General features: G+C 43.7%; 1 protein-coding gene and 1 long non-coding RNA gene across 3 annotated transcripts in view; one reads left to right on the top strand and one right to left on the bottom strand.

The window, feature by feature from the left end:
• The first annotated feature begins 1742 nt into the window (after positions 1 to 1742).
• The window catches only part of LOC146647837 (uncharacterized), a 23984-nt gene continuing 5339 nt past the window's right edge, over positions 1743 to 20387 (top strand). Inside the window, exons 1-2 of the long non-coding RNA XR_014908552.1 lie at positions 1743 to 1800; positions 2030 to 2217. This is a non-coding gene — a long non-coding RNA (uncharacterized LOC146647837). The remainder of the gene's footprint in view (positions 1801 to 2029; positions 2218 to 20387) is intronic.
• On the bottom strand, positions 6730 to 9482 carry nmrk2 (nicotinamide riboside kinase 2). Of its 2 annotated transcripts, none has more exons than XM_085389815.1 (8): positions 9176 to 9482; positions 8973 to 9063; positions 8199 to 8247; positions 7784 to 7961; positions 7612 to 7683; positions 7398 to 7504; positions 7162 to 7247; positions 6730 to 7058 (listed from the first exon to the last, which is right to left on the bottom strand). In XM_085389815.1, the coding sequence occupies exons 1-7, from the start codon at positions 9199 to 9201 to the stop codon at positions 7162 to 7164; spliced, it is 609 nt and encodes a 202-aa protein (XP_085245941.1). In that variant the 5' UTR covers positions 9202 to 9482; the 3' UTR covers positions 6730 to 7058. The 2 variants fall into 2 exon arrangements, with proteins under 2 accessions (XP_085245941.1, XP_085245940.1); XM_085389814.1 differs by having other exon boundaries at positions 6731 to 7061; positions 9176 to 9479.

The raw sequence follows: 20387 nt of genomic DNA, 5'->3' as shown, positions 1-20387 counted from the left end.
AAGGTGGCACTTTGCATCTGTATCAGACCATCCCAGTTTGCAGTGCCCTAACAGCTATCACGGAGGGAGCCCGTTCCCATAAAATATGTCCATCTTTTCTTTTGTCATTTATGACTATAACTGTTTTTTAAGGCTAGCTGCACAGGTTTTAAACACGCTTCTGTTTGTTATGCTCAAAGGTGTTTCTTTGGGGATTTCTTTTCAAAGCCTATGGTCAGTGCCTTCATTGTTCAGCTATACCTTTTTAAAAAAAATCAATATATTACCAAATAAATAATACAAGCAAGCTATTATGTTTAATCTGATTCCAGATTTAAATCCTACATAATATAAATATATTTTGCATCTTTTCTGTTTTATTACAGATAAGACTATGATCTGTCTTTACAAATTTTTAACCCACTCTTTAAAAACAAAATACAGTTCATTTGCCCTTATCTGGAGCAGAACAGTATCATGTATATTTAGCTGAAACTGCACCACATGGTATTTGAAAGTGAGGTGGAGATTTTATCGCAAGGGGTTAAAGTTAGGTTTAAGATGGAGCGGAGTGTTGTGTAACAGTGTGAAGTTGGCTCAATGGGTCTGCAAGGCTGCAGTTGGACCTGATAGTAGCTGTGTTCGACACACAAGCTGCTTGGGTTCAAGCTTAAACACATGTTTGGTGTATACTATTATACCTTGTTTTTAAATTAAGTGTGCCAGAAATGCTGGCGTCTCCCACTGCTGCTCTGGACTTTCTGCCCCACGATGCTCTCTGCCAGCTACACAACAGCAGAGCCTGAAGGTAAGCAGGTCAAAGCTCAAGGCACAATGTTAAGATTGTTACGATGAGCTAGTATGTCCCAATCACATTGTATGAACTGCTATAACAGTATGAACCTTGTGAGAGGATCTGTAGTAAGTACTGAAAGAAAAACATCAGTCTGCTATTAGGAGCTCAACAGCTGTCTTAAACATCAGCAATTACAAGACGCAGTGACTATGCACAATAACGAAACACTGTCTTGTTCCAGACAAGTCCAATATATTAAAATGATTATATAAGTCCCGTTTCATGCTCCCTATTTTTTAAACTACAGTAAGAAAAACCACTCAGCAACACAGAAAGTGGGAAGAAATTAGAGAACCAAAAACAAGAAAAGCACAACAAAAGCAACAGACATACAAATCTTATAATGGACGTTTGTGCTGCTGTGTTAGTTCCCTTTAAGCCAGACGTTTTCTGATTGGCTGTCCCATGCAAACAGAAGGTTTGAAGTTTTTGCCTCACAAGAAGTTCCTTTATGTCTACCCAATATTAGAACTTTATTGTTTTTTGTAATATTGTGACAGAAAAAGGGAGAGCACAGTACTTTCACACATTAAAGAAAAACATTTTTTTTTAAAAAGAACAGGGACATAAATACAGATAATATTTCATTGTGACAAACAAATATACTTTGATACTTTCTTTTACTGCGTGTCTTAAGTTTTAAATCTGAAAATTAGCTGAGAGTTTGATTAACATCAGCAGGATCTTTTTTTCAGGTAAGGTATGAGTTAGATATGGGTCACGAACAGGTTAAAAGACACTGACATATGGAGAAGTGCTGCTGAAGTGTCGCAGTATCTTTCCTCTGCCAAAAAGGGCATCGAGATGGTGAGCCTTCATGCTTTTCTATTCTTAGCTGGAGAAACCTTCTCTCTTCCAAAGTCTGGCACCGCCCCTGCATCTAGATTTATAACAGACGCAGATCCTCGGCACTGGTTTGGCACAAGACTTCCCGAGCAGGACAAGTAACCCACAAAATGTAGCCAGTAAGTATTAATGTTGAATTAAGTCTTTCTTGTGTGTCTGAACTGAAAGTAAACAAATCACGACAAATGCTGCCACAAAAACTAATCTGTGACTGTGAATTGGGAGTGCTTGGAAATAAAAATAAACAGTTTCTGGTTGTTTTCATGGTACACCTACAGCAGCAGCAGCAGATCCTTCCCCGGGTGACTAATTCTTTTACACTGAATATATCTTATCCCGTGAATCTAGGTATCCAGGGCTGCTCACAGCTTTGCTTCTTGTTAAGGAAGATGATGGTCTTAAAATGGTTTTACCACAAGAAACTTCCCCTACATGGAATATACCTGTTGCTTTCCCCTGAGGCCTCACACTGCCACTCTGAGGAGTATAATGATAGATCCAGAGGGTTTACCACAGATCATGGGGAGACAATACAGGTGAGATACTGAAAAAAAATGCTTGAAAAATGACATTTGTTAGTAAACTGTTTTGGGTTCTGCGCTCATGTGGATGTTTAATGCCTGTTAAAGCAAAAAGCTTTAAATAAAACAAGTTCCTTTTTTAGTGTAACCTGAAATAAAATGCTTCAATGTCTAGTGGAAGATTAATTATAGGCTGTCGGAGCGGCAGAGCGGCAGAGCGGCAGAGCGTCAGCTTTCTTGTGAAACGCTTCTTGCTTATCTTTGATTAACCCTTGGCACAAATCAGCCCGTCAGCGCTCCTCACATTTCATCAGTGAGACACATGCTGCTGCGTCCATTGTCACGTTTTCATTCATTCATTCACACGTGGCGATTTGTCTGGTGAACTTTTGATATGTAACCTATTAAAAACTGCCTTAATGTGACCCCGGGCCAAAAACTTTGTGTTTTCAAGGTTAAGCTTGTCAGAGTCCTTTTACTTTACTGAGTGGTTCCATTTTTACAGTTTTATTCAACTTTGTTTCATTTAAAACTTAAGATGTGAATAATTTTCCACATTTGGATCATTTGTTAAAATATTCAGTGTGATGTGTTGTAATAAATTAAACAAAACTCTATAAAAGCAGCAAAAACAAGCTGCAACATTACAGCCAATAAATAATATACATGCCTTATATCTAATACATATATATTATATATTGATTTATTATGGGCTAATCTATATGATGAGCATGTTTTTTAACTTGGTGCTGAAACTTCTGTAAGTTTAAGAAACGTTTCTGAAACCACACTGTAGTATACCAAAGTACTTAAAGGTTGAGCGCTGTTATACATTTTTATGTTCGATGATGAAATCACATTTTTAAAAAACATATTAATAAACGAATCTTGTGTTTACTTGTAAAAATAAACGATCAGCCATGTGGTGTATTGTTTCAAATAATTAACAATGAGCAAGTCAATGAAAATCCAAAACTACATTAAATCACTCTTGCGTGGTACATGTTAAGTATTAAAGACTAAACTATTGAATTTTAGCCTGTTTATGTTAACTAAACAATGTGTCTGCTCCTGAGTAGGTGGAGTGCTCTTCTGCTGGGAGGGTCAATTTGCACTAATTGTGCAGTTTCTAATAGCAACTGTCAGTCATTAATTCATGGAGTGTACAATCATGTGAAAAAAAATGTTTTCACGGGACTCAGTGCAGTCGTGTCAAAAAAAAAAAAAAAAACTAAGTACACCCTTACTTCTTCCATAGGAATTAAGAGGGTAATTAGCAGCCAGGTGCTGGTAATCAAATGCACTTGATTAATATTCCTCAGGAACTCTGAGCACCTCTATGAAAGCAAAGGTTTGGCAGTGGACATTTTTCTCAGGAGTGGACATCCCAACAAATTCATTACAAGCCAAAAAACCCCAAAGAACAAGAACCCAGACTCTACAGGCTTCAGTTAGCATGTCAAATGTTAAAGTTCACAATGGAAAAATTAGAAAAAGAGTGAACAGCTGTTGTTTGTTTGGAGGATTTTCTAGGTGAAAGCGTCTTCTCTCTAAAATGAATATGGCACAACAGTTTAGATTTCAAAGTTGCATCTGAACAAACCACAAGAATTCTGGGACGATGTCCTTTGGGCAGATGAGACAACATCGGAGATACTTGGGCAAAATGCAAAGCACCATGTTTGGCAAAAACCAAGCAGAGCAGGGGTTGATGATTTCAGCTTGTATTGCAGTCACATGACCGGGGCATCTTGCAGTAATTGAGTCGACCATGAAGTCTTCTGTATACCAAAGTATTCTAGAGTCAATGTGCAGGTGTCTGTCTCACAGCTAAAGACTGACTGAAACTCCCAAGCACAGCATAAAATCTGCAACAGGATGGATGAAAAAGAGAGGAAATAAGGGGTTACAATGGCCTGGTTAAAATCCAGACCTCAACCTGACTGACATGCTGTGATGGGACCTGTGCATAAACAAATACCTGCAAACCTCAATGAACTGAAGCAAAGAACAGTGAACCAAAATTCAGATAAACAGAAAGTCACTACTTCAAGTTAATGAAGTTTTACTTCAAGTTATTGTTGTTAAAGTTGGTTCTACGAGTGACTGAATAACAGGGTATGGTTCGTTTTTCACACAACTGCATAAAGTCCTGCGAAGCTTTCTTTTACACAACTGTTTTTCCTCCTCACTTGAGTTAATTATCTTCTGCTGCCAGGATCATTTGTTGGTATCAGGTGGGTCGAGTTTCTAATAGTTGCTGTCAATAACACACATACTGCTGGAGGACAGGACCAGAATACAGTCATATGTGTATTTTGGCCTAAGACCAAAATACACATATGACTCTATTATGGTCAGTCATGTGTTTGACTGGCAGAAGAAGTCATGCAGATTAAGCTAACATGCACTTTCAGCACAAAAGCCTAAATCTTTATTAATTTATCATCTTTTCTTAGAGATATTTAACATTACCCTTTAATACTTGCTGTGTCTGCAGTTCTTTATGTTATCGGCTATTACAAAAATGACAAATCAGTTGAAGATCTCCAATTAAACATTTAATATTTTATAGTAACTCACAAAAATTTGTTTGTTTATCACCTACAATTCAACCTTGTGGGATCCATAAGTAAGTATGGAGGTGGGTTTATTAATTTAAAGGAGCTTAAAAGTTATTTGAAAATATTTGAAATGTTTTAATCCCCGCTTATTGTTACACGTGTAAGTCATATGATAGACCACAACTGATTCAGTTGTTCATACATGTTTGTCTCAGTGAGCCACCATAAATTTTCCTGTCATTCATTCACTGGTGAAACCACAACTGTTCACATACCTCAGGGGTCCTCGTTCTCTCATACAGAGGCTCTGCTGAGCTTGTGACAGCCAGTCATCTCCTGTGTCACTGCCTCTCCACCCTAATATGGACACCCCGGCTCTTTATTTGGGGGTTTCCATGGCGTTGGGGTGACGTGGGAGCACATGCCACGTATCGAGGTTCTCACCTTACTGGGCGGTTGCATGAAGGCAGATAGCCCCTGAGTCAGACTGGGCTGCGGAGCCTCGAGTGGGTGTGTGGCAATAAGTGATTTCTGTAGGCATGCTAAATCTATTCCCCTGACACCTCAGGCACTTAGCCTAAATATAAACTAACAGAGCAGCTACCCCCTGCTGCAGGCCAACGCTGGCATGTGAAGACTCCAAGAAACGAATCACAAGACCCTGAACTCTCCCCGACACACCCTCTGTGGATCTGCCAAGTCCAGGGACAGAGCTGGCTGGACTTTTCTCACAGTAATGTACAGTATGAGTAAACTTTTATGACCAAAACCTTTATCCAACACTGAGCTATTGAACTGAGTATTGCTATTGTTGTCACTGGCCCCTTACAGCAGAAATTGTCCATTTAATGGTTTAAAAATGATTCTGTGTCATCAGCTGGAGTAATTAAAACCCCTTATTGTAACCATATAATTCATTTTGGTGCTTGATATTAAAATATCAATAAAAGTGAAAATGCATTGCTCAGTGTCTCCCCTTGTTTCTGTCGGCTGAGGCCGGGGATTGTGCTATGTGGGTGACTCTAAAGGACTTTGAAGAAGTGCAGACATGGTTCACACTGCTGCTTGTTGAAGCTGATGCCAAAAATGAAAGATTTGCTCCTTTATTTCTGTAGGAGTGTTACAGAATAGGTGATAGAGAGGTCGTGTAATGTTGCTGGATGGGGTGTTGAACACCTCTGGGAAGCATATTGAAGTTTTCAACCAGCCTACCTCCCAGTGCTAAAGCTTTAGCACGACCTCCTGGTGGGCTGTGACCTCTAAGAGTAGATGTAAGCGAGAAAATCATTTCCCCATCAGAGCTTACAGAAATATCACGCTGTTAATTTCACAAGAGCCTTAGAGGGAGACACTGTGTCTTGTTAAGTGCTCACTGGTTGAAGCTGCCGCTTCTTCTCTCCAAGACTACATAAAGCGTTTGTTGTTATAAGCAGTAGAAGAAGATGGTGTGCAGGTTTCTCTGAATGAGGATCAGAATGACTCTGAATAAACCTGAGAATGTCTGAAGGACTTCTCTGTGTTAATTATTATTTTCTACATTAATCACCAAAATTATACACACTATGAAAAATGAGCAACGTGTGTGGGACAAATCATTCAGCTTAGTTACACAAATAGATGATTAAAAGTAAAAGACCTTTAATGAGTATGACTGAGTTTTTTATATTATATATGTTTGTTCACCATGTTCTTAAATGCATGAATGCTCCAAGTACATTTAATATATTGCTTTATCAGAAGTTTTGAGAAAAAAAGGAGGCAGGTCTAATAAATAACTTTTCCCTGAAACATTTCAATTCCTGTCTTTCAAAGGGGAATCAGCCACTCCTACTATTGTGGAGCACTAAATCTTATCTATATGATAAGAAGGCTCATTCAAGTGCAGCCAGATGTTAGGTTTGTGCCTCAAAAGAGGAACTACGCGGATGTGTGTTTGTTTCATGAGATACAGAAGGAAGAAAAACAGGAAACATGAAGTGGTTTCAGTGGGGTTTTAAATCAGGAGACAAAAATCCTTCCAAACAGTGAGACTTTATTTTTATTTTTTTTAAATACAGCAAGACCAAAGTTACTGGTGTTTAAACACTGGGCGGTCCAGAGGTGGCTTATCTTTGTTAGAAAAACAACAGTTACAGAGGATTATACAAAACGCAGCACTTCTGCCATTAGTTCTTCATATCTTACATGATTATCTATTTACAAATCAGGCTTAGAGCTACTGAATGGATGTTATACATTTACTCAGATTTCTATATTTACAAGTTTATACACAAATCCGCTGTTAGACCCGTTCTGCTGTAAAGAGAGAGAGAGAAAAGCAAAGTTAGTCACACTGAATCAAATGATTTTACTGATCTGTCAGTGAAAATGTCCAAGATTTGATTTTTTTATTTACCTATAAGCTGTTTAGAAGGGAGTTGTTAATGGTTTCATACACTTTGTTGTAAATCTCTTCCTTTGAAGTCATCCCATCAAGGTACTCTGCACAGAAATGAAAGGAGTATGAGAGCATTTCTGCTCACTGGTTGGTGGTTAAATAGGTTTTTTAGATCTGTGGCTAGGCTTATGGACGAATGCGGGGATGCAGAGTCTCATTTATATTTCAAGAGGAAAAGCACTTGCTTTACAAACCTATTCTGTCGCAGTTGTCCTCCATCTCTTTCCTGTGTTTCAAGTACATGGGCCAGACGTGGCCATCGAACAGGCCGGCTGGGTCAGGGACCGTGTATGTCCTTGTACTGCAGAGAAAAAGAGATCAGTGTGGGGTTGTTGTGTTATTAAAAGCTGTGCTGTGGTGTCCAGCTCTTAAGGGGATTCTGGTAAAGTCACTGCAGGAGCTTGTTACCTTCTCCTCCTTTTGCACTCCTCATAAGGAATGGAAATGTAGAAACATTTGTCATAGACATCAATAAGAGGCCTGCGGAGAAAGCAGAGGTCAGATTACTCAAAAGGTTTAGAGGTCAGAAGGTTTGTAGGTCACAGTTTAGAAAAAATGAGTAAGGTCCTGGGAAGCCCACTTGTAGTTGTAGATGAGGAACCCCTCCACGATGAGAATGTGGATCCCCTTCTCCTCAGAGCCGGCTTCTTCGGCTTCAGGTGACAGGCTCACGCCGTGTGAGCGGGCAAACTTGATGGGGTTCTCCTGCCAGCCTTTGACAGTGTTGATCATAGCCTCCATGTCCAGAGCGGTGATCACTGATACAGAACAAGTAGAGAAAAGAGAAGAGCACGTTTTACCACACACGAAACCAACACTCCTCACCAATGTGCTTTAACACACATTAGTCATGGTTAGTGAATGTCTCTAGCATCCACAGAATATTTGATTGAATATCACAAAGTTTAGGATTGATTGGTTACCAAACTACAGAAATGTGCAGGAAAGAAAGAGTACATTACTGCATGGTTTTCTTACGCGAAATCCATTCTTACCATCCCACTGTCTAAAGCCGTCCTCCCCGACTTCTATTTGATCGGGTTTCTGAAATAACAGTCACCAATAAAACATTGCTGCAACCTAGTAACCAGTCGGAACTGATCACACCTGGACAGGACAAGTCAAGGACTCGTCTCCACCAAAAGTGAACACACGGTGACGGCTTTCAATGCGGCTGAATTCGCTTCCCAACGTTAGGCTTAGAAAATCTGACAATTTTTTCATCAAATCTTAAAACTATTCTAAAAGGTACTAACGCTTGTTGTCGCCTCATCTTGATAGTGAAACATGCTTTGAGATGGAATATCTTGAGTCTGCGAAATAGAGATTCTGATTTGTCTTCAAAAGGCTTAAAAACATTTAAGGGGAAAGTTTAAGAAAAAGGCTTTCGACGTCAGTCATCCTTTACTGACTGTGAGTGGATCATGTAAAGATGGGTGTGGTAGATGTAAGACCTTCTGGCTTCTTTTACTCGAAGTGAGGTTTAAGTCTGACTTTAAGTGGGGACGCTCAGCCCTTTCATTAGCTGTCCAGGAGACAATCAGCCAAATGCATTACTAGACTACTGCCATGACAGGACATCTGCAGGTCAGACTGAGGGTTTATTTCTGAGCACAAAATGTCTTCAAGGACAAATTTTAAAGCAGCGAATGACATATGAAAAATAAAAATGCCTTGCACTAACTCAACTTTAATGCCATTAAATTATTACTTTAGCTTTCAAGTTTACTTCAAATGAGAAAAAAATAAAATACTTTCATGCATCTTACCTTGAAAAAGTCATCCTGATGCACCACACAACAGTTGGGTAATGTCTTTAGTAGTCTATTTGTCAGAGTGGTCTTCCCACCGTTGGTCACTCTGAAATGGGTGCCACTTAGTTTTATTTTCTCTCAATTTCCATAAATAAACATCTATACATGAATATATATATATATATATATATATATATATATATATATAAAAGACTTACCCTCCTATGCCAATGATGAACTTCATTTTTTCTTATTTCTTTTCTGTATTGGTCACCTCTGGAATTCAGTAAATAAAAGCAGGGAACCCAGCCAAAGCAAACACTCTCAAAGGCTTCTACTGAAAACCTTTCCCTTCTCCTCCTCCACAAATGTCCCCTCCTTTTACTACTTCATTGATAGACAAAGTCTTTGCCGTGCATTTAAAGGATTTGGCTTCAGTGTCACAGCCTCCCAAACCAATCAGCGTGCTTTGTCTCGTAGCCAATAAGGTGCCACTTCACAGTCCACGGCACCAATGATGGGGCAGGACTCGGGAGCCTCACAGCTTCGTGAAAGCAAAGCCCATAATTTGCACCTGCTCTGAGGAGTCAGTGAACACCAGCCAATCTAATGCACGAATAATCCCACACCCAATACACGTCTTAAAAAGATAAAGAAAATAATATGAGACTAAGGTGTGTGCCACGGTCGTATGTAGTGCCTCAAACAGGAAGCTGTTTGTTTTGTTCTAAAATTTGGGATGTATTTTTGCAAAAACTGAAAAGCTTTCCCATTTAAAAGTAGACTGTGATTTACATGCAGAGGACATTTCTCATAAAGGAAGAAACTATATAGCAAGGGTGTAGACTGTAAAAATCATTAAAAATGTAATATTGTGTGCATATATGTATATATATATATATATATGTATATGTATATACACACATATATATATATATTCCAAACAATCTGCATCACAGCATAGTGTGGAACCTGTGATTTTAAGGGGGAATTTTCCATGCATAGACAGCTCTGGGTAAATGAAAACCAGGAGCACTATATTTAACTGGCTGTGTCTGACTGCTGCGTCACGAATATTTCCGATGCAACTAGTTGGAGTAAATGGCAGCCAGCCATGTGACCACAGTGTCTCGAGCTACAGGTGTGATAAACCACGGCTATTTCTTTGAAGTTAAGCGCCCGCTGCTTATCAACTCAGATTGCCGCACATTCCCAGATGTGTGCGGAATAAACTCGCGTTCATTTTGTTTGCACAGTATTTGAGCAATCTATGTTACTACTGCGCTTTTCTTTGTTGGTGTAGGAAGGAGTTGAACTCTGACCTGGAGATACAGGAGCACGTGGTCTTTTTGCCAGGAAAGTCTCAGTGGAAAAGGGATGCCTCACACTAAGTTACTGACAGGTCTTATGTTGTGTAGTAGTTTGGCGTTAGTAAACAGAAAATGTTACGTACACGTAAGAACCTGGAGAGTACAAATCTGTTCCATATAGGGGATCAAACCATCTGGTCTAGCACAGGGAAGCATGTGGTGCACATACGTTTTCCACCCTGGAATCAAAAGACAGACTTACCTTTGCTCTCAGTCTAAATTTGGCTTTTTAAATATATGTCCATACGCTCGTTACCAGGGCTTATACACCGGAAGACAAAAAGGCAGATTCTTGTCTGCATGTCTGTAGATCTGTAATAAATATTTTAGTTTAACTCAGCAGAGACAAGCAGCTAGTCTGGTTGCACAACATTAGTAAATAACCAGATCTGCAATGCCTGTGTAGTTTCAAGATGTACAAAAAAAAAAATAAAAAATGCTATTTGGTGGTTTCAGAGGATGTTGCATAACTCCTTCTGTTATGATGATTTCTGATATGCGGTTCAGTTCTACGGTGGTGATCGCAGGGTGTGCACAGGTCAAGTGCCACTATGACCCTCCAGAAATTAACGAGGACAGGGGATGATCGTTCAGCTCTTTAATGGCAGATTTAGCGTGGGTGTGGGTATGTGTGTGTGTGTGGTTCTACAAACAGAATGGAAAATAGAACACAAATTACAATCAAATTATAGACAACAATAATCACCATATAACATATTACAGCCACATACTTGTCTTATAGGCCCTAATACTAAGCTGGCGGCTTTTACTTATAGTCTGAACCATATTTGACAACAAAGAAAATAAACATCTTCCCATCACTTAACTCTTGTGCCCCACTCACTTATGATGCCAACTAAAGAAGGCAAATACACATAACAAATCCCCAACTCAAACTGAACTCAGTTTGGCCTAGGCGAACTTAGCTTAGCCCGCTTAGCTTAGCGATAACTTAGCTTATAGAAAATGTACAAACAGAGGACGTCCAGAGCAAGAAAACATACAGGCTATCCTTCTTACACAAGAAATATCCTGTAACTCACCAGTCTTATGGACGCACACTCTCATTGAACCCACATAAACTGCTCCCGAGCATAACTTGTGATTCACACTGCCTTCATGAACACCATTTTCCATCCCAGTCAAACATTACTCACAAAACGGCCGCGCCCTCTAGTGGCGAGGCAGAAAACTGCATCACAGTCCTGCCTTCAGAACAGCCGCCCCCAAACTTGCCCTCGCAAGTTTGCAGAATGTCATTTACTGTCCATTTTGTTCTGGTACTGCAGGTAGTCGAATAAGGCGGCTCACTGGGCGTACGTAGGTACGGTCCTTTACGTCCACTTCTGCAGATCGGATCAAACCATCAGCTCCGGGGAATACCCTGTTGATCTTCCCAACAGGCCATGATGCTCTGGGAAGATGGGGATCCACTATCATCACCACAGTGCCCAGCTGGATCGGAGCAGTGTCTTTCTGCCACTTTGACCGTGTCTGCAGTGTAGGCAGGTAGTGGCGTATGAACTGTGTCCAGAAGCGATCGGATAACACCTGACAGGTCCTCCATGATCGTCGTCCAATGAGCTCTGAGTCGTGGTATATCACTTGGGGTAGGGAAGGGTCTAGCCGCCCCATCAGCAACAAATTTGGGGTAATGGGGTCTGGGTCAGCCACGTCTGATGACACGTACCCCAAAGGTTTCGAGTTGAGTATTCCCTCGATCTCGATCAACACTGTTTGGAGTATTTCCTCTTTTACAACCTGTGAGCCCAATGTGGAGGCCAGAGCTGCCTTTATGGACCTGATCTCTCGCTCCCAGGATCCTCCAAAGTGGGGAGAACTGGGAGGGTTAAATCGAAACTTGATCTGCTGCTCTGCTAACTTGCCTTGTAAAGAGGGATGCAGGGCTTTGAAAGTTTCCTGGAGCTCCCGATCCCCACCTCGGAAATTTGTTCCCTGGTCACACAGTATCTCAGCTGGTTTCCCACGACGAGAGACAAATCTTCTTAATGCCATTAGAAATGAGTCGGTGTTGATACTAGACAACACCTCAATATGAATGGCACGAGTCGTCAAGCATTTGAAGAGCAGGCCCCAGCGTTTTTCATTTCTCCGACCAACTTTCACCTGCATTGGCCCAAAGCAGTCGATGCCTGTTGAGAAGAAGGCTGGCTGATGTAATCGTAGGCGTGCAAGGGGAAGGTCAGCCATCTTTGGGTTGGCAGGTTGGGCTCTCCATTTTTGGCACTCAGGGCAGGAGCGCTGTTCGCTTCTTACGGCTTCACGGCCGCGAAGAATCCAGTATTTCCTTCTCAACTCTGCAAACAATCTCTCTGCTCCTGGGTGTTTCAAATCACTGTCAGCCTGTCGGATGAGTAGTCTGGTGACTGGATGTTTAGGGTCCAATACTACTGGATGTATCACAGCAGCTTCCAAATCATGGCATCGTCTGAGACGACCACCTACTCTTATGAGTTGAAGCGACTTATCAAATTCCGGGTCTAGGCAAAACAGACGGCTGGATGAGAGAACTGGTTTCCCAGTGGTCAGGCACTGGATCTCATCAGGGAAACTGTCTTTCTGAGCAGCTCTCAGCAGAATAAGCTCAGCCTCCTTGTAGTTCTCTGATGTGAGATTGTCACCAGCCGCCCCGTGAAGGCACCTGGCTGTTTCTTCCAAAAGCTTGCTAAAACTGGTAAACTGCTGTGCATCAGGCAGGGAGATAGAGTCAGTAGACACAGCTAAGCAAGTTATTGGTTTACGCTGCTCCTCAGCAAAGTCTGTACATGGTGTGGCTGGGTGCTCTGGCCACTGGTCTCGATGTAGCTGCAGAAACGGGGGCCCACATGCCCACCGGGACTGGACTGTGAGGTCTTGTAGCCTTTTACCCCTAGTTAGATCATCTGCCAGATTGTCATATGTTGTCACATAACGCCAAGACTGGCTGTCTGTCAGTTCCTGGATTTCAGCTATCCGAGTTCCCACGAACACCTTGAAATGACAGGACTCTGACTGGATCCATGTTAGGACAGTGGTGGAGTCTGTCCATAACACCACTCTGCATAGTGGTAGGGTGAGCTCTTTCGTCAGCAGGCTAGCAAGTTGAGCTCCAGTCAAGGCTGCACATAGTTCCAGACGTGGCATGGACATCTGCCGTTTAGGGGCCACCCTAGAGCGGGCAGTCAGGAAAGCAACTTCCACCTTTCCAGCAGCATCTTCCGTCCGTAGGTAGGCAACGCTTCCATATGCTTGTTGAGATGCATCGCAGAAGATGTGCAACTCACGCCTACTGTCAGATTTGTCCAGCTCTGGGCTTACATAACAACGTTGTAGACTAATGTCGTCCAGATGTTGCAGCTCACCCTCCCATTCGTTCCATGCCGAGAGCAGGTCACTTGGTAACAGGGGGTCATCCCACTCACGCTTTTTGTCCCACAGCTGCCGGACTAGTACCTTCGCCCTCGTTGTGAAGGGGACGAGAAACCCTAGTGGGTCATACTGACTCGCCAGAACCCGGTAGATGTTTCTCATGGTAGGAGGATTCCTCTCCAACTGCATGGACTTGTAGTGCAGAGTGTCAGAGCAGCACATCCAGCGCAAACCTAGAGCAGGTTCTTGAGGGTCCATATCAGTTTGATTCAGCCACTGTACGCTGCTCTCCGATCTTATTTCCTTTGGTAGATGGCTGATGAGATCTGGGGTGCTGCTGGCCCACTGTCTGAGCTCAAATCCTCCCTCCGATAATAGTGACCGTAGTTTGTCCACAACCTCTGTGGCCACATCTGGAGAAGAGAAGCTCTGTAACCAGTTGTCAACATAAAAATACTTCTCAATGGAGTCACGCACGTCATCTCCCTGGTCACTGTGGTCATGGACGTGTCGCTGGAGTGCATAAATTGCACAGCACGGTGAGCATGTTGTCCCAAAGGGGAGCACCTGCCATTCATACACCTTGGGATGGGCGTCTCTTTGCAGATTGCGCCAGAGGAAACGTAGTAGTGGCCGGTCCTCAGGCAGTAGTCTCACCTGGTGGAACATCCCCTTGATATCACTGCTAACTGCGATGGAGCGTTCTCTGAAGCGTAGCAGCACACCAAGAAGAGAGGCCCCCAGGTTCGGGCCTGGTAAAAGCAGCTCGTTGAGGTTCTGATCCCTATAGGTGAATGAGCAATTAAACACCACACGGTTCTTTCCGTTGTGTGTCACCATGTGGTGGGGGATGAACCATGATTCTGTGGAGGCCCTCATTTCCTCCTCACTGATTTCTCTGACATAGCCTGCTGCTATCAACTTTGCCATCTCCGCTTGATAAGCTTTAGCCTTCTCTGGGTCTCGACTGAGGCGCTTCTCCGTGCCACGTAGATTGGGGAGTACTGCTTCAGGTGGCACCCGGAGTGTAGGCATATCACTGACACGCAGAAGGGGAGTTGAACATCTGTTTACTCCCTCGACATTCAGTCTTGTCGTCTTTGCCTCCAAAAGCCTCATAGCTTGCTCTTCCCTCCGAGACCGTGTCACTAGTTTCTCACTTCGATATGGGAGAGTGTCAAGTTGCCAAAGCCTCTCTACTTGACTATGAAGCTCTGATTGAGGAGAGGCAGTTGAGAGGAAGAGGCACTGTTGTGGTTGAGCAGAGTGCTTAAGGGAGGGGATTGGTCCCTGTAGTACCCAACCAAGTCTAGTCTTGACTGCAGCTGGTCCTCCAGGTAAGCCTAGGCGCACAGGTTTGATGGGCGTTACTAGGTGAGGACAGTCAGAGCCGATCAGAAGGAGTGGCTGGGCATTTGTGAAGGGCTGCAAGGGAAGCCTTCTCAAGTGTCTATATTTCTGTTGAAGTGCCTTCACAGGGTAGGAATGTTCAGCCAAGCCTAGGTCATCTGCTGTGAAGGCTCTCTCAATGGTGAATGTTCTGGATGGTTGGCTGGCAGGGGAGACTTTGACTGTCACTGATGCGCCATGCAAGGTTCTCAATCCTTGTCTCACCGTACGTAGAGTAAGACTCTCTGCCGTGCCCTGTAACTGCAGTTTTTGAGTGGCCTCAGGGAGAAGGATCGTCCTCTCAGATCCATCATCCAATATGGCGAATGTCTCCAGGGTGTGCTCACCGTTCTGCAGCAGCACTTTGGTTATCTTCAGAAGTACTTGGCTACAGCCAGCACGCCGGTCTAGATAAAGTACCTCAGTAGATGGTTTACTCCCCAGCTCAGCGACGTGTTCCATTGGTGGATTGGGTGCAGCAGGTCTGAGATTCACTTCATGCAGGGCCTCTAGGTGTTTTCCCCTGCATGTCTTACACTGCACTTTAAGTCGACACTGAGCGGCCTGGTGGTGCCGCCCACAACGCCAGCAGCGATTGTTGGACTTAATCCAAGTTGATTTCTGCTCCTTAGTCAGCATCTTGAAGTTGACACATTGATCTAGGAAGTGCAGAGTGTTATTACAATATGGACAATAAGCTGTGTGCTTGTCTTGGACCTCAGAAGTGGAAGGGGTTGTGGCTGAGGACCTTTGGGGGGCAGTGTTGTGTGTTGCACCATGCAGCACGGTGGTAGTCCTTTTGGTGGCTCGTTTATCTCTTTTCATGCTGCTCCTGTCTCTCGAGCTCTCCTCTACCTTCTCTATGTGATCTCCGCCCTCTTGAATGACCAGCTCATACTCCAGCCACTCTGCAAAGTCTCTCAATGATGGTATTCCATCTTTCTGTGGGTAAAGGTAGCGGCGGAAAGCAGCACGTAGGTCTTGGGGTAGCTTTCGTGTCAGTCTAGCAACATGAGACCCGCATTGCAGCTCTATGTGTCCATCTTCCCCAAGTTGCTCTAACATGCCGACCAGAGCACGGACTCTCAGTGCAAACCTTCTGAATCCAGTTGTGTCACCTGGGCGGATGCTGGGCTCATCCATAAGCTCTGCTATCCTCTGCAGTGACAGCTGGTGCGGCTGACCGTCATGTTTAATGAGCGAGGCCATCGTGTCAGAGTAGGGGTGAGGTGAGTTACTGTAGGAGTCAGCAATTAAAAGAGCTTCCTCAAATTTAAGGTGGTCACATAAGACCTGATATTTGAACCTCTCCGTTGCATCAAAGGGGAGAATATTGTCTAGGGCAAGCCTTAATCTAGCAAACTGCCTGGGATCACCCTGCGTGAACTCTGGGATGGAGGGCGATGGTCCTCTGTAGGTCTTCTCCTTTACACCTATGGCTGTAGTGGGAGCCAGCACTTGTTCTGGGGGGAGCATGTTCGCGTCGAAACTAGGTCCAGCTAGTGATTGAGATAAGGGGGTGGACTGTGGCGCACGAGGCTGAAACTCAGGAGCTTCAGTGGCTGAGGGTTGCTGTAACTGTAGCTCTTGTAAGCGTTGGCTAAGCTCTTGTGCAATGGCTGGTAGCGGTGGAGGTGGAACAGACTGTACCTCTGGTAGATCAGGATGATCTCTCGGGAGAAAAACTGGAGGTGGTGGTACTGGCCATTCTTCAGCTGCATCCTGTGTGTAGGATATATTGTGCTGCTCTGGTCTCAGGGGAAAAGGCTGTGTAGTTAGAGGTGTGGAGACCCAAGTGTTATCAGCTGAAATGTAGCCCCCTGGTTGCTGGGCAGAACGTAAGCGGGTGGATTCCAACGTGCTGACATTACGATCCATCTGCCTCCTCATGTCTCCTACCATCATCTGAAGTTGCCTGTTGTCCTCCTGCAGTTGCTGCACAATGTTCATGAACTCCTGAGGGATGCTGGATGACACTGGAGTCTGTCCTGCAGCTCCAATAGAACCAGGAGTCTGGGTGAGGGGCGTCATCTTGGCGTATCCCTCTCTAGTCTGCTGTTGCTCCAATGTAGCAGTGGGTGGCAGTGTGTAGCCTTCATACTGAGTCATCCATCCTGGTGGTCGCACAGCCCTCCGTGGACGTGCACCTGCTCTCTGGGGGTCATAATCCATCTTCACTCTGTAATCACCTATCCGGCTCGAAGGACCAATTTTGTTATGATGATTTCTGATATGAGGTTCAGTTCTACGGTGGTGATCGCAGGGTGTGCACAGGTCAAGTGCCACTATGACCCTCCAGAAATTAACGAGGACAGGGGATGATTGTTCAGCTCTTTAATGGCAGATTTAGCGTGGGTGTGGGTATGTGTGTGTGTGTGGTTCTACAAACAGAATGGAAAATAGAACACAAATTACAATCAAATTATAGACAACAATAATCACCATATAACATATTACAGCCACATACTTGTCTTATAGGCCCTAATACTAAGCTGGCGGCTTTTACTTATAGTCTGAACCATATTTGACAACAAAGAAAATAAACATCTTCCCATCACTTAACTCTTGTGCCCCACTCACTTATGATGCCAACTAAAGAAGGCAAATACACATAACAAATCCCCAACTCAAACTGAACTCAGTTTGGCCTAGGCGAACTTAGCTTAGCTTAGCCCGCTTAGCTTAGCGATAACTTAGCTTATAGAAAATGTACAAACAGAGGACGTCCAGAGCAAGAAAACATACAGGCTATCCTTCTTACACAAGAAATATCCTGTAACTCACCAGTCTTATGGATGCACACTCTCATTGAACCCACATAAACTGCTCCCGAGCATAACTTGTGATTCACACTGCCTTCATGAACACCATTTTCCATCCCAGTCAAACATTACTCACAAAACGGCCGCGCCCTCTAGTGGCGAGGCAGAAAACTGCATCACAGTCCTGCCTTCAGAACAGCCGCCCCCAAACTTGCCCTCGCAAGTTTGCAGAATGTCATTTACTGTCCATTTTGTTCTGGTACTGCAGGTAGTCGAATAAGGCGGCTCACTGGGCGTACGTAGGTACGGTCCTTTACGTCCACTTCTGCAGATCGGATCAAACCATCAGCTCCGGGGAATACCCTGTTGATCTTCCCAACAGGCCATGATGCTCTGGGAAGATGGGGATCCACTATCATCACCACAGTGCCCAGCTGGATTGGAGCAGTGTCTTTCTGCCACTTTGACCGTGTCTGCAGTGTAGGCAGGTAGTGGCGTATGAACTGTGTCCAGAAGCGATCGGATAACACCTGACAGGTCCTCCATGATCGTCGTCCAATGAGCTCTGAGTCGTGGTATATCACTTGGGGTAGGGAAGGGTCTAGCCGCCCCATCAGCAACAAATTTGGGGTAATGGGGTCTGGGTCAGCCACGTCTGATGACACGTACCCCAAAGGTTTCGAGTTGAGTATTCCCTCGATCTCGATCAACACTGTTTGGAGTATTTCCTCTTTTACAACCTGTGAGCCCAATGTGGAGGCCAGAGCTGCCTTTATGGACCTGATCTCTCGCTCCCAGGATCCTCCAAAGTGGGGAGAACTGGGAGGGTTAAATCGAAACTTGATCTGCTGCTCTGCTAACTTGCCTTGTAAAGAGGGATGCAGGGCTTTGAAAGTTTCCTGGAGCTCCCGATCCCCACCTCGGAAATTTGTTCCCTGGTCACACAGTATCTCAGCTGGTTTCCCACGACGAGAGACAAATCTTCTTAATGCCATTAGAAATGAGTCGGTGTTGATACTAGACAACACCTCAATATGAATGGCACGAGTCGTCAAGCATTTGAAGAGCAGGCCCCAGCGTTTTTCATTTCTCCGACCAAATTTCACCTGCATTGGCCCAAAGCAGTCGATGCCTGTTGAGAAGAAGGCTGGCTGATGTAATCGTAGGCGTGCAAGGGGAAGGTCAGCCATCTTTGGGTTGGCAGGTTGGGCTCTCCATTTTTGGCACTCAGGGCAGGAGCGCTGTTCGCTTCTTACGGCTTCACGGCCGCGAAGAATCCAGTATTTCCTTCTCAACTCTGCAAACAATCTCTCTGCTCCTGGGTGTTTCAAATCACTGTCAGCCTGTCGGATGAGTAGTCTGGTGACTGGATGTTTAGGGTCCAATACTACTGGATGTATCACAGCAGCTTCCAAATCATGGCATCGTCTGAGACGACCACCTACTCTTATGAGTTGAAGCGACTTATCAAATTCCGGGTCTAGGCAAAACAGACGGCTGGATGAGAGAACTGGTTTCCCAGTGGTCAGGCACTGGATCTCATCAGGGAAACTAAGCTGGCGGCTTTTACTTATAGTCTGAACCATATTTGACAACAAAGAAAATAAACATCTTCCCATCACTTAACTCTTGTGCCCCACTCACTTATGATGCCAACTAAAGAAGGCAAATACACATAACAAATCCCCAACTCAAACTGAACTCAGTTTGGCCTAGGCGAACTTAGCTTAGCTTAGCCCGCTTAGCGATAACTTAGCTTATAGAAAATGTACAAACAGAGGACGTCCAGAGCAAGAAAACATACAGGCTATCCTTCTTACACAAGAAATATCCTGTAACTCACCAGTCTTATGGACGCACACTCTCATTGAACCCACATAAACTGCTCCCGAGCATAACTTGTGATTCACACTGCCTTCATGAACACCATTTTCCATCCCAGTCAAACATTACTCACAAAACGGCCGCGCCCTCTAGTGGCGAGGCAGAAAACTGCATCACAGTCCTGCCTTCAGAACACCTTCTGGACAACATGGATCTGGAAAATCGTTTCATCCCAAAATCAGTGGTCAAAAACTCTTTCCAAATATAGATTTGTTTGCATACAGCAGTGTTATTCAGTCAGCTTTAGAGGTGGTGGTGAACTTTGGACAGAGGCAGGCTGTTTCCTGGTGCTTCAAGTATTAATACAAAATCTAAATGTGTTATGGCTCCATGCCTTTGTGTGTCAGGCGTCTCTTTATTCCAATCTCATGGAATGAAATCCATATTTCAAAAGGCAAGATTATTCTTATAAAACTAAATAACAATTAAGAGTACATAATTAAATATAACATCATAATTTAACTCAAGCTGTTTCTCTTTCACATCTGAATGATTGAATTTACACAATAGAACATGATTAAAATATAATAAAAAATGCAGGGCAAAGTTCAGTTTCTAATTGGTTATGTATTGTGTACATAAACAGAAACGGGTTACTCCAAGGGCATTAAGACCTCCATAAAACGCAGCACAGGACGGTCAGGTGACATCCACCG

The sequence above is a fragment of the Rhamphochromis longiceps genome, linkage group LG18 (assembly GCF_057381845.1).
Source record: "Rhamphochromis longiceps isolate RC_006_pf linkage group LG18, R_longiceps_female_GT1.1, whole genome shotgun sequence".
NCBI lineage: Eukaryota > Metazoa > Chordata > Actinopteri > Cichliformes > Cichlidae > Rhamphochromis > Rhamphochromis longiceps.
This window is presented reverse-complemented; position numbering and strand designations above follow the sequence as displayed.